This window comes from Zootermopsis nevadensis, unplaced genomic scaffold, assembly GCF_977971745.1.
Source record: "Zootermopsis nevadensis isolate Lab colony 2312 unplaced genomic scaffold, Znev_1.0 Znev_ptg000024l, whole genome shotgun sequence".
Taxonomy (NCBI): domain Eukaryota; kingdom Metazoa; phylum Arthropoda; class Insecta; order Blattodea; family Termopsidae; genus Zootermopsis; species Zootermopsis nevadensis.
Window position 1 is genome coordinate 15,393,310 of NW_028259156.1, and position 12,869 is coordinate 15,406,178.

Consider the following 12,869-nt stretch of genomic DNA (forward strand, 5'->3'; position numbering starts at 1 on the left):
AAAGTTTATTACTGCAAACTGGAGATTTTGGATTCAATTTCAGCAGGACCCCTGATATTCCTCATCATAGCCATGCCCGGATAGCCAGTCTTTGGGCAAAAATTTGAACCTGGAACCTCCTGAATACAAAGGTGTGCGAATTACCCAGTCAGACCTTTTCACTAACAGATCTATGTCTTCTGTTATTGATAGTGTCAGATTCTGTAGCAATGTAGAAGACTTTTAGTACAATGAGTTTAAGACACTGATGTAGTAGTGTATTTTCCTGTCGATTGAGCTACTGGCACCGAAAGTATCACTGGGAATTAGAACAGTAGGAATATAGATGGTGGGGATTTCTCCCGAAAATGGCGTTGACATTTGTCATTGGCCATGAAAGTCGCTTGTACGTGAAATTTTGCAAATGGCAGACGGAAGAAAGTTAGTGCGTATATGTACGTCTTAATATTTGATTTTCTAGGTGATGTCTTGTAAGTGGACAGATCGTGGTAGAAATCATGTGGAAGTGTCATAAATGTGGAAAACCAGTTTATTTTGGTAAGATTTATTTTTTTCGTAAATACATGTTTTAGTGAATTTGATGTTGAAATATTGTTTGTGGTGTTTATGAAAAAATGAAATGTATCTATTCTTTTGATATTTTCATATGTGGGTGTATTGAAGAAAATGTGTCTCTATTCGTGTCCGTTGTAAGAAATAACGAGAAATGATGTGCACTGTTATTTTCCCGAAAAAACGTGAAACATAACCTGTAATCGTTCGACACTATTACTTTCTATTTTCATTTACTGTTTAATGTAGTCCAATTTCGTGTGCTGTTACAGCGGAACGGAAACAATCATTGGGTTATGACTGGCATCCAGAATGTCTGAGATGTGAGGAATGTGGAAAACGTTTGAATCCTGGTCAGCATGCTGAGGTAGGATTATAGATTGATAAGTTAATGCACCTAGTAACCAATGTAGTCCATTATCTTATTCTTATGTTCATTGACTTCCATCTTCTGAAAGATGGCCACAAATGACATTTCTTCTTAAAAGTAGCTTGTGAGCAGCTGGAATCATCAGGTAACATTTCAGGTTTTCACAACAGTGAGTATGGAGATGGCTGTCTTGTGCATTGTAGAACCACGTAGTCTTGTAAACGTTTACCTGTATTTCATACATACTTACTGTCTTATCACCTTCATGATGAAAGCGGTAAGCACCTCTGAAATGTTGGTAAACTTAAACTTCTACCAGATTTCACGGTGCTACAACTCATAAGACAGCAATTTTCGAATTAATCACTGTTTATTTTCTGCTTTGTATTGATGGCATATATATCTATTTTTTGCAGCATAAAGGTGTCCCATATTGTCATGTCCCTTGCTATGGTGCACTCTTTGGGCCACAGTTATTTGGACATGGAACAAGAGTTGAATCACATACCAGCTTTGGCAAAGTGGAAAATCGATCAGGAGGAACTAACATGCCACGGTATAATATGTTTTGTTTGCTGTATCTTAATAGATATTATTGCCTCTGATATGGTACTGGTATGTGCTTCCTTATGTGACTGTAACGATTAATTATAGGGCACAAATCAGTATAGTGTGTTCAGGACAAGGAAAAGCTCTACAAAGATCTGAGAATTATGTTTAAAGAAGTCATGCCATTCTTTCGCAGTTTAACTCTGTTATCAAAAATATTTAAATGTTTTAGTGTAGATACATTACATATATTTTCTTCATTCTAATAAGTTTTGTTTCATTAGTGCCTTAGTGCCTCTTATAAAGTAATGTTTCTTTTTGTAGGTCTCACTTGGAATCAAAGCTGAAGGTTTTCAATCAATTTTATGATGGCAAAAGTGGAGAAATCAGGAGTAGAGAGGTATGCTGGTTCTTGTGCTGGTGTTGTTATATAGTAATTTACTTTTTTGCCATGTAATTATATTTTAAACTTTCATCGTAGTTTACTGATTTTCTGAACAAAGCCAATATGTTTGTATAGTAAGTACATTGACTTGGGTTGTTAAAAGCATGAATGATTTTAGTGCCATTTGTTCATGGGCTTGCAGATTAAAAACTGCTATTAACCTGTGTTTGTGTATCTAGAGATTGTAATATGTTTAAATTTATTCATCTAACATATTATTTAAAATTAAAATTAAATTCAAACATTTGATGTGACTAACTGATACTCTATAATTATATGTCTTCTCATGCCTTGCTATTTCTAATTGTTTATTTACATAAAATTTAACATCATCAGCATTTTTTTCTCGCATTTTTATTTATTTATTTATTCGTCCCTCTTGTCAGATTCACAGTGCTGCCATAAATGTCCCTTCAAATCTTGAATTACATAACTTTGTCTCATATTGAGGCTGCAAAAGTTATTGCTATTAATATTTTCAGAAAAATAAGATAGTAGTTTCAAATGTTGAGATAACGTCTTTCTGAGATATTGCACTGTGTTGTCTCGTAGAAATTGACCAACATTTTAGAGGTACATACTGCCTTCATTGTCCTCATCGTCATGGTGACTTATTGTTGTGATGATAGAGGGAATAAGCACCTCTGAAATGTTGGACAATTTCTACTAGACTATGGCGCACCATCCTGAAAGACGGTCATTTTGTACTTGCTGCCATCAGAACGTGAAATGTCACTCATTTTGAATGTTACCCATGGTGTATTTAAATTTCCTTTTTGCTTTTTTCTTGTAATATTACATTTATTCAAACAGGTCAATGGTCGTTTAGTTTTGGAAGGCGCTTTGCGAATCCATTGGGGTGTTCTGGGAATGATACATCTCAAAGAAGATGATGATCAACGCACAGTGGTTACAATACGAAAACGTAATTCATGTAGAAGTGAAATATTTAATGGTGTAGACTTTGAAGTAAGTGTTATCTGCAGTTCAGGGCAGGTACATGTGTTGCAGAATGTTTTATTGAATTGTCTTTTTCACTGTTTTGGATGAATATTCTTGTCACCAGTTTACCATTTTTAAATAGTATGAATATCTGAATGTCGTTAATGTTTATCAGTCGACGCTAAGCGTACGCCGATAAAAATTTATGCCAATACTGGAAATAATTTGGATAGCAATTTGGTTAAAACTAATATTTGCTAGCTTAGATAATTTATCTGTACATGTTTTAGTGTCTGTTTTGAGACGTGACATAAAAAATGTGCGTACCAGCAGGAGGGCAATATCTGAAACAAATGCCATTCGGAGGAGGAGGATAATGTGTGACTGTGTTCAGTTTTTGTGTCTCCAAAAGTTTTCTTTTGCATAGACGTGCTACCTTTTCATCACTAGAGTCTAATAGTGTAGCCAGGATTGTCTCTTTTTTGTACAGACAATTAAATTTCTCTTGAAATCTGAGATATAATAACTTTCGGTACTTGTGGGTTATCGGGACACGTCGCTTTAAAAATAGGTTAGGTTAGGTTAGGGTTGTTGTTATCTGTTAGTTCCCTCAGTTATTTATTGCTGTCCACACACATTAACCTAACCTAACCTATTTTTAAAGCGATGTGTCCCAATAATGCACAAGTACCTAATTTTCTCCTATGTTTGGACTGTAAAAGGTTAGAAAGTTGACACAGTGAATAATGTAATGACTGCCTTTCTTCAGAACAGCTAGAGCACTGTCAGATCGCTGTAATTCGGTTCTTAGTTCTGTTTAAGTGTTGTGGACACATGACATTGCTTATTACATTGATTCTAGTAAATGACACTAATTTTAGGTCAGGTGGAATATTTTAATTGTGCATGAAAAATTTGTAAAAGAGATAATTTCACAATTGGCCAAGTATGATAAATGTATTTTGTTGAAATAAAATTTAAGGGAGAATGTCATATATGTTTATTGTTGTGTTTCATAGGTTTCAAATTTAAATTGTTTAAATATGGCTGATAGTGAAAATGAAAGTGGTAAGGAGTGCGATGCAGTCACTTGTAGCAGTGAAACCTGTGATTCAGAAACTTCAAGTGTACCAACTGGAAATAAGGTCAAATCTGTGACTCTGCCCCACAAGTTGGATATTAAACAAATTGACTGGGATGAACTTGACGATTTACTGCAGGTTAGACAGGTCTTCTGTTATTTTTATTACATTTTACTTAATAAATATATTTCATTGCCTTTTTATTCGTCATTGTGCATTGTTTACTGTTTTACAGACTGTTCTTTGTTTGTTCTTGGACTTGTGATCTTAATTTTGGTACCGAACATATGTTTTTGGAAAAATGTGTGTAGTTTTTTTTTTCTGAGTATTTTAGTCTGGTTGAATTAATGCATAGTTAAAATTTAAATTTATTCAAGATCTAATATTATCCTTTAATGCTCAGTTTCTGAGGTTCTGGTTCCATCATTTCAGTGTAAAATATCTACATATACATTTTTCTATCATGTTAGTGCGTAAATAAAGTACATTGTTTTCCCAGAGAAATCTTTCTGGGGATTTTGTTGTGTGTAGTGTTGATGCGGCTAATCTAAAAAATGGAGTAAAACTACAAGTCAGTGTCTGTCACCCTTTGAGTAATAATACTTGTCAATGTTGTACTCAGTTTGGATATATTCTGAGATTTAAAATGCGTATAAAGGAAATAGGACAGCCACGGTGGTCTAGCGGTTAGAACACTGTCCTTGTAATCCTGGGGTCTTGGGTTCGATTCCCGGCGGTGCCCGAATTTATAACTTGTGTTGGGCAAGGCCGTGGTCTAGGCAACACGGAATTTTCCCCCGGGGTTTCTCCGTGGCATCCCAACAATTACTCCATACTCGCAGAAGAAGGCAATGACATTTCACTGTTTTATTTTATGATTGGGTTATGAAATTAAATTATCCTCAGCACCAGATTAATGGAAAGAATTTATTTATTTTAAGGTGGAGAGGAGAGTGGATGATGCAGATAAATTGTACCAAACGATGCCTGTAGCTCTACCCAGTGTCTCCAGTCAGTCTAGCTTTGATCATTTGGAAGGACCTGTTATTCTCTCTACCGAGTCCAGTTTGGATGCAACTGACAGTGATGATCTGAAGAGTAATGGTTGCAGCCTTCAGCCGGATGACAATTCTGTTTCTATATTTGAGCAGAGGCAGAAAAGTATTTTACAGGACAGTTGGATTATTCAGAGTGTTGATAAATTAAGGCCTAATGTATCAGAGTCGTCGCACGGCAACTGGGAAAAGAACCTGAACCGCTCTTTGAGTGGTCCAGATTGTTTGCAGAGACATCAAGACAGGAGTTCAGTTATCGAAGATACAAATCTTAAAGTTGTTCATGATTCGGATGCTTCAGACGAATATGAAGATCAGTTAGAGAGAGCTCTAAATGAAATTGGGGATGAAAATAATGTGGAAGTAATCGTGAGAAGGGAGGACAGAAGTAACGTGGAAGGAGTCGTAAGGCGGGCAGCAAAAACGGGTTCGACGGCCATCCGGCGACGACCTGGCAAGAGACGCTCTAGGACTAAACTGAAACGCAGGTGTTCCATTAACGGCCATTTCTATAATCGGGAGACAAGTTTCTTTACGCCTCCACATGGTAGCCAGATGAGCGTATGGATCACGTCGCTTGTCAACACGCAAGAAGTTATTAACCTGTTGCTGGAGAAATACAAAGTGGATAGCAAGCCGGTGAATTTTGCCCTCTTCATTGTCAGGGATAATGGAGGTACGTTAATTTGTTTATTAGTGCTATAGACGGTTCATTGTTTTTGACGTTACAAAGGGAGGAGACTGTCTGTGTGGACCTGTGGCCACTAATGGGCTCTTTGTTCAGCCTCCAGGTGAAATTAGTAAATATGGAATACAGTGGTCAGATGATCTTCTTCTATGGCTCTCAGGTCTCTTCCATTCAGTCCTCTGTTAGGTTCGTCTGTCCGAGGCTTTGATGGAGGTTTCGAAACATCTTCCTTTTTACGGTGCAAGGCTGTTAGCCTTGCGACCAACCCCCAACCTGGAGGAACAGGGTACCTGTCTTAGTCTGACCTCTCCCCCTCGACCAATCTGGCTAGGGAGGCCCTACCAGTAGCTCTTGGGGTCACTGAGGTACTCGAGCCCCACCACCATGACAGGTGCAGGTACCATTAAGTGGGGGGTTGAATGATATTGATGTAAAAAATTGAAGAATTCTAAGGTAAAACTATCGCAGTGCCATTTTGTCCAAGACAGATTTCACACGGACTGCTCTGGGCATGAACTCATCCTCCATGGCAAGAACGGATTATTGTTAATTGTTATCAGATAAAACATTTTGGTATAATATTTAATTAATACTGTTTCCAAGATTGATTAAAGTTATATTCACTCACGTTTTACAGAATGTTGATTGAATTATTTAATCTTCTAACTGTTCTTCATCACTTCTTCGGCTGTTTAAGGTTGTTGATTTTTGTTGGTCATTTAATGTTGATGTTTCAAATGTCAGATGCGATCAGATGGTGATTAGGTAAGGGTTTTGAAGAACAGAACAGCCTATTTTAAGGAATTGTTTTAACATTAGGTTGAAGAAAACTTTGAAATGGTCAGGATATCTGGTAACCCTGCTGAGATATATATTAGGTGCCTCCCAGATACAGGTCTGGAGCGAGCGTTACTTCTAGACCAGCCTGTTAGTGAGAGGTCCTTTACTTCGATGCAGGCGACTGGCACAAAAAATTGAACCTAGTTGTAGGTATTCTGTTCTAGAGCAACGCCGCTTGCGTGATGATGAATATCCCCTGCTGGTGCGTGTGATGTTAGGACCCCACGAGGATGTGGCGAAGTTGTTCCTGATGGATCGTCAGAACACCGAAGAAATCAGCAATGAAGTGGCACAGTTCCTGAACCTGAGCATAGCCGAGTGTTGCGCCATATTGGAAAGATATCAGGAAGAAGAGGAGCGGGAAGCGAAGAGGGTTAGGTCAAAGTAAGTGTTACGTAGGTATTCCTTCAAAATGTGTTTTTGGAAATTGTAGCTATCCGTCATATTTTTAAGCGAAAAACTCGTGGTCCAACGTTCATCTTACCGCAATTATTCTGCCATATATGAAAAAATGTTTAACTTCAAAAGCAATCATGTATCTGTTTTTTTATAGAACTATATCAGTATTTTTATCAAGAAATATTTGTGAAAAATTGTTCCAAAAAAAATGTTGCGTACACGTTACGGATTAGCGAAGCGAATATATTTTTAATCTTGGTGTGAAAGTAAATACAGAGATGTTGTGAAGAATGCTGTTGGGATATAATTCTTAAAGTGTCGTTTGCTTTTGCAGATTTCGAGAAATGCGTAAAAGAATAAGACAAAGAATGGAAGACTTGAAGGTAAGGTTATGATGCGAGTTAAGTGTTCACCAGGATTCTACATTGTAATCAAAATATGTTGTCGCAAGCTGCAGCGTCGCTCTCTAGAAAAGAATTCTTCAGGATATAATCACAAGAATGTGAGTCATACAAATATTCCATGATTTCGAGTTTGTACAAGAAACAGACTGGAGAAGGAAAAATTGATTTCAGACAAAAGATAGGTTTAAGCATTTCACATCGTGTAGCTGCCTCTGATATCGACGTTCGGTCTTCCCCCATCGAGACCGTTCTCAAAGTATTGAGTGTGAATCGGAAGTAAGGGGTTTGAATTTGTAACGAATGCGTAATACTGTATTTTTTAGATTGTGAAACGTTTATTAATTTACTTTTATTGAAAATAATAACATTATAATGTGGGACGCAAGTCTGTGCTGTCGAAAAGGGCAGATGGAGGACGACTTGCGAAATCGCATTCACTTCTGTCCCATTCTTATTTGAATTGTACTTGAGAATTGGCCAACCTCTAAACATCTGAATTTTGTTTTCTTGATATTGCGTATATAAGTACAGGGTCATGAAAAAAATACGCAGTTTTTTTTATATGCTAATGTTTGGTGATGTATTAACTTACATTAATGAATTTGGTATCGTAGAATTTGTGAGAGGCGGAAGTTTATTACAGAATTACTGAATATCATTTTCAGATGTTGAATGAAATATTCCATCGCTGCAGTCACGCTGTTCAGTAGTGAACACCGTCTTGCTTGCAACTGCTTACTGAATGTCCTGCTAGGTGGCATGACTGATCAGTCGGAAAACTCCGACCTCTCAGACACCAAATTTTGCAGTGTATTGGCAGATATCGGCATTTGAAACTACCGTGTCTTTTCTTGATGATCGTATACGTACAATGATTGCGCTGTAAATTTGATACGCAGGCGTTCCGTCTCTTTTAGAATGAAAGTCGGTGTTATAGACGCAATTTCTGTAATTTCCTCTCTCTGTATTTATTCCACTGTTTTCTTGTTCGCTTCCAGTCAGCGAGGGTAAAATAAATGTTTATATTTTGACGCAACCCCTAAATCATTTACAGTTTGCTGACGAAAATCCGTAGTTTACGTTGAAATTTTCGCTTATTGCTAAAATATGAATTTTAGTCGCATCAGATAAATGCGATGAATATTTTTTATACATTAAGAACATCCTTAATGCTTAGAACCTAAAGAAAGGAAGAGGTTTTCAGGACTTGACGGAATGTCTGCGTCACTGTGAGCTCTCGTCTTTATCTTATTTATTCTATCGTATCCTTTGGAATATCAAATTGTTTATTACCGTGAATTATAAATAGAGAAAAGAGAATATTGAGCGAGACTTTCGTATTTATAAATCGAACGTAACTACAAGAAAGATTGTATTTTGTGCCGCGTAGTATCGGATTGAGGCGCGTTAGTGCCGTTGATACAGAAATTGCAGCCTACACTTATGTTTTATTTGCACTTATTGAGGTTTTGCGTGCACAGTACAAAATGCTTTATTTGTAACGTTTTCTTCTACGTTTAATAAATGTTTATTTTTTAAAAAAAATACTTTAAGTAAACAAACCACTAACACGAATAAAACATTAGTGACTATTATAATATTTTAAATACTATAATTTACACTTAAGTGCTATTAGAGCGATATTAATTTTAATGAAGACAACAGAAATACGTTTGTCGACTAACTTCGATATTATATCATTCCATATCAGTATAATGATACTGATTTTAATTTTCTTTGAAAGGTGTAGAAGTTTAACTTTTATTTTTAAATTCATCGCGTTGAAAAAGATCGATACGCAGTAACCAGATTTACGAAGGTTTTTCAGGTAGAAAGCGCTTTGGATTTCGGCATCTAATAGAGTGAACGCGTCTGAACGGTAGTCTTTTTTGTTCTTAAAATTCCTCCTCTTTTCCTTTCGTAGTGTTTAATGGTGTGACTGACCGGTAGAAAATGTTTAGTCGCTGAAAATAACCCCAAAAATGAAATGTATTTTTACAAACGGTTTATCGAGCTGTGGTGAAATATGACGACATTTTATTTGCATTTATATAGAATAAGCTGCAAGCCGTCAGTTTATTAATAGTGCTATTTTATATTTATTTTTAATATAATTTTTTATAATCAAGTGAATTTAGATCTGATGTTATAACAATTATGAGAATGTTGTTGTTGTTTTACGTATTAATATAAATCATTTCCGAAGCATAAATGTTGCCATTTACATTTCACTATTCAGACGTAAATATTTTGAAGTTCAAGCAGTGGTAAAGATCTGAATTGGTATCTGTTTCTGTGGTGTGTCTGCCTTATTACAATCCTGCATTTTGATTAATACTCATACGACATTACGATGGAAGTGCCTGTTAATTTTGTAACTATTGCACACGAGCGTTTATTACAGAGAAGTTTAATGACGTGACGCGTCGTCTACGTGGAGTATGTTTTGTAGACAAACATGTCCACAATTCAGCATGAATATTCTGTTCTCATTTTCTTTTAAATATTTATAGAAGCTATGAATTCTAGGTCCCACTCATTATTGAATGAATTGTAATGTCACATTGGGAATGTGAATCTTACTTGTTTAAAAATGGTCCAAATGAATAATTATTCGCATAATCACTAATGCACTGTTACTGCCTACTGAAGTAGTAATTTAAGATTAATTTAAATACAGGTAGTTCTCGATTTGCGCCGGTTCAATTTGCGCCGATTCAGAATAACGCCGATTTTGAAACCAGAAAGTCAAAAAGTGAAAAAATATATTTTACTGTTATTTATAACGTTTTACAATGTTTCTCGTACTGATTCTTATACTAAATCGTAATTCTTACATCGCTGATTTTGAATAAAAATTATAAATACAGTTATCTCTGCAATTACGTTTGTTTCGTTAACGTGAATTTTCTCCAATGAGATCGATGAATCGGTAAAATCTGTTTGTGAAACGCAAACTTTTGCATATGCGAGTTTGCTCTTATGCGCTTTAAACTTTCAAAGGACTAATTTCGTTTCTGCGGAGGTACCGGGGTTATTTTTACAACGCGATTTTCTATAGGTCGGCGTCTTACATGAATGCAACTATCGCATAACAGCAGAGATCGCAGTCAATCGCGGGGACCAACGAATTGCCGATTGTAAGTGTATAAAATATATTTTTTTTAAAATTCCCTTTATTTTATTTACGTTATTTCAGAGCTTTAAATGTATTGCCATTATAAGAGAGTTTCAATTTACGCCGGTTTGTCCAGGAACGCATCCCCGGCGTAAATCGAGGGCTGCCTGTACAAGTTTATGTGACATGTACACTGTTAAAGGTTGACGTATATCTGATATGTTGTTAAGACCTGTTCAGGTTTTATATATTTTTGATAATTTGTCGTCGTGACTTTATTTCATTTGCGACTGTCCATCTAATGGAGCCACTCTCCTCTCTGATGATGGAAGCAAAGACTTGCTTCCAAAATGTTGTGCTTTTATTCAAAGATGAGGCAATGGAAAAAAGACCAACATATGTGTCTTAGTGAAGGACCTGGTACTCTGCCCCACTCGAAAATGTTAGTACTTTCAGTGCAGATTCCTCGATATAATATCGAATCGTATGTGCATTTGACTATTTTCGTATGTTTCGGTGCTAATTGTTCTCGACGTAATTATAAGACGACTTCTTTTGTTTAAAAAAATTACTGCCGTGTTGTATCTTTTCTGTATGCGTACTGGCCTAATAATTGCAGCTTGTCATTAGATTTTCCACACCCGACAATTTTTTTTATATACTTTTCTGTTGCTCTAGATAGTGATGTCATTGCTGTTTTTTGCTTTCCATTTCTGCTTGTAAGATTAAGTATAAAGTAAATGGAGGAAGTATTTGAATGTGACGCCCAGTTTTAAGTAAATTTTACTTTATCAAATATAAAGTTTTTTATAGTTAAGAGATTGTTATCAGCTTATATTGGAAAACTTGTATTTTATATAATTTTCTTTTAGGCGAGGATACCGTTTTGGTATTTTACGACATTTTTTTCCTCCTTTATTGTTAATGATTGAAATTGTAAAAGTCTGATATATGTGTTAATATATGTTTTTTGTTACTTTTTAAGGACATTTCGTTGTGCCTGGAACCTAACAGTCAGTTGTTTCGCTGCTATTTTCAAAGAATGTTAGCATTGATGTGACTGAGTAAGAGCGTTCCTGGTTCAATATTTCATCTTCACACATTTATGCTTTTGTATCTAAGAGTAAGAGTACGAAGGATAGGCATTCCTGTCTATGAGTTAATGTGGCCGATTTTAACGACGATATTTCGCTTCTTGATAATTCGCGTCTGTAGCAGATTTTGGCAGCGGATTTGGTAAGTGAAATGTGATATGACTTATAGAGGGCAAAATTTTACCATTGCAGCTTTGAAAAATATTATCACTGAGATCGTATGTGATTTATGAACTTGTTAATAAAGTCTCGTTTCACAATAATTTTCAGTGCACTTTAATACCGTAGAATCTGGTATTTTTGCAAGTAATCGTCATTGAAAACAAATTTTAATTTTTTTGTTTTGTGTCAGTTCATCATATTTTATTTGTTTTCTGAAAAGAATCGCGTTTAGTTTATTGTGATCAATTTTCATTTAAATGTGGGAACATAATGTGGACCAAAAAGTTTTGTACAGTGATGAGGCAGTAACTTGTGAGAAAACTAACACCAGAGCCATCTTGTATTACATGAAAATAAATGAACTTTCAAGTTTTGTTTGTAAATTATTTTTAAATACAGTTCATTAGTTGATTTAAGCTTGTCCTTTCCTCTTCCCATTGTGTGCTGGTGTTAACGTAGGTTTGTGAATATAATGTGGCTGCTTTGTAGTTGGCCTGTGATTAACGCCTTGAGGTCTGAGTCATTCAGAACAACTTTTCCTGGCAAATGCGTAAGCTCTGACATCATTTAAGATACTTTCCTGCTGGTTACTCACATTTATTTATCCATCTCATTGTATGTGATTTAACGTTTAGAGTTGATACAGCGCCTTTGGATAGCCAAGAACCAATCAAAACAAGTTTTTTTTAAATGTCGCTTATCGTCAATGGATTGACCATTGTACGTGGACTGAAAAGGCTATATCTTGACGTTTGAGATAGTTCGTGTTGCTTGAATTCTACTATAATGACTTAGGATAATTTGTTGAAGCTCACAAAAACATGGGACCACCTGCTAATGACTCTTCTGGATTGATCTTATCAAGAGAAAGATCTGAAACGTTATTCTTTTTTCCATTATATACAGTGAAACTGCTACAGGGTGATTATTAATTCATAATTTTTATCTTGATTTGATTTATGTGCTGCGTTCAACAATTTGGAATGGCATAATGTGAAGTTCATATTCGCCCACATCTTTTATCTTGGAAAATGTTACTCATCGGATTTGGGTGAAATTTTAGATCGTAAGTGTGGTGCTGTGTGATAGTAGGTTTTTATTATACACATAAGAATTATTTTAATATTATATCCCTTCTAGGTCCAGGTCTTTCGAGTGTCTCTGCCATA

General features: G+C 35.8%; 1 protein-coding gene across 1 annotated transcript; it reads left to right on the forward strand.

The window, feature by feature from the left end:
• The first annotated feature begins 339 nt into the window (after window positions 1–339).
• On the forward strand, window positions 340–12,073 carry Rassf (Ras association family member). The gene is made up of 9 exons (XM_022066386.2): window positions 340–537; window positions 825–919; window positions 1,339–1,478; window positions 1,796–1,871; window positions 2,730–2,885; window positions 3,878–4,078; window positions 4,882–5,671; window positions 6,688–6,907; window positions 7,257–12,073. The coding sequence occupies exons 1-9, from the start codon at window positions 498–500 to the stop codon at window positions 7,315–7,317; spliced, it is 1,779 nt and encodes a 592-aa protein (XP_021922078.2). The 5' UTR covers window positions 340–497; the 3' UTR covers window positions 7,318–12,073.
• The last annotated feature ends 796 nt before the right edge of the window (window positions 12,074–12,869 follow it).

Excerpts from the sequence above, each read along its gene's own strand:
- Rassf (XM_022066386.2), top strand. The coding sequence starts at position 498 with ATGTGGAAGTGTCATAAATGTGGAAAACCAGTTTATTTTG. Across the intron at positions 538-824 it reads TGGAAAACCAGTTTATTTTG|CGGAACGGAAACAATCATTG; the intron begins GTAAGATTTATT and ends GTGCTGTTACAG. Across the intron at positions 4,079-4,881 it reads AACTTGACGATTTACTGCAG|GTGGAGAGGAGAGTGGATGA; the intron begins GTTAGACAGGTC and ends ATTTATTTTAAG.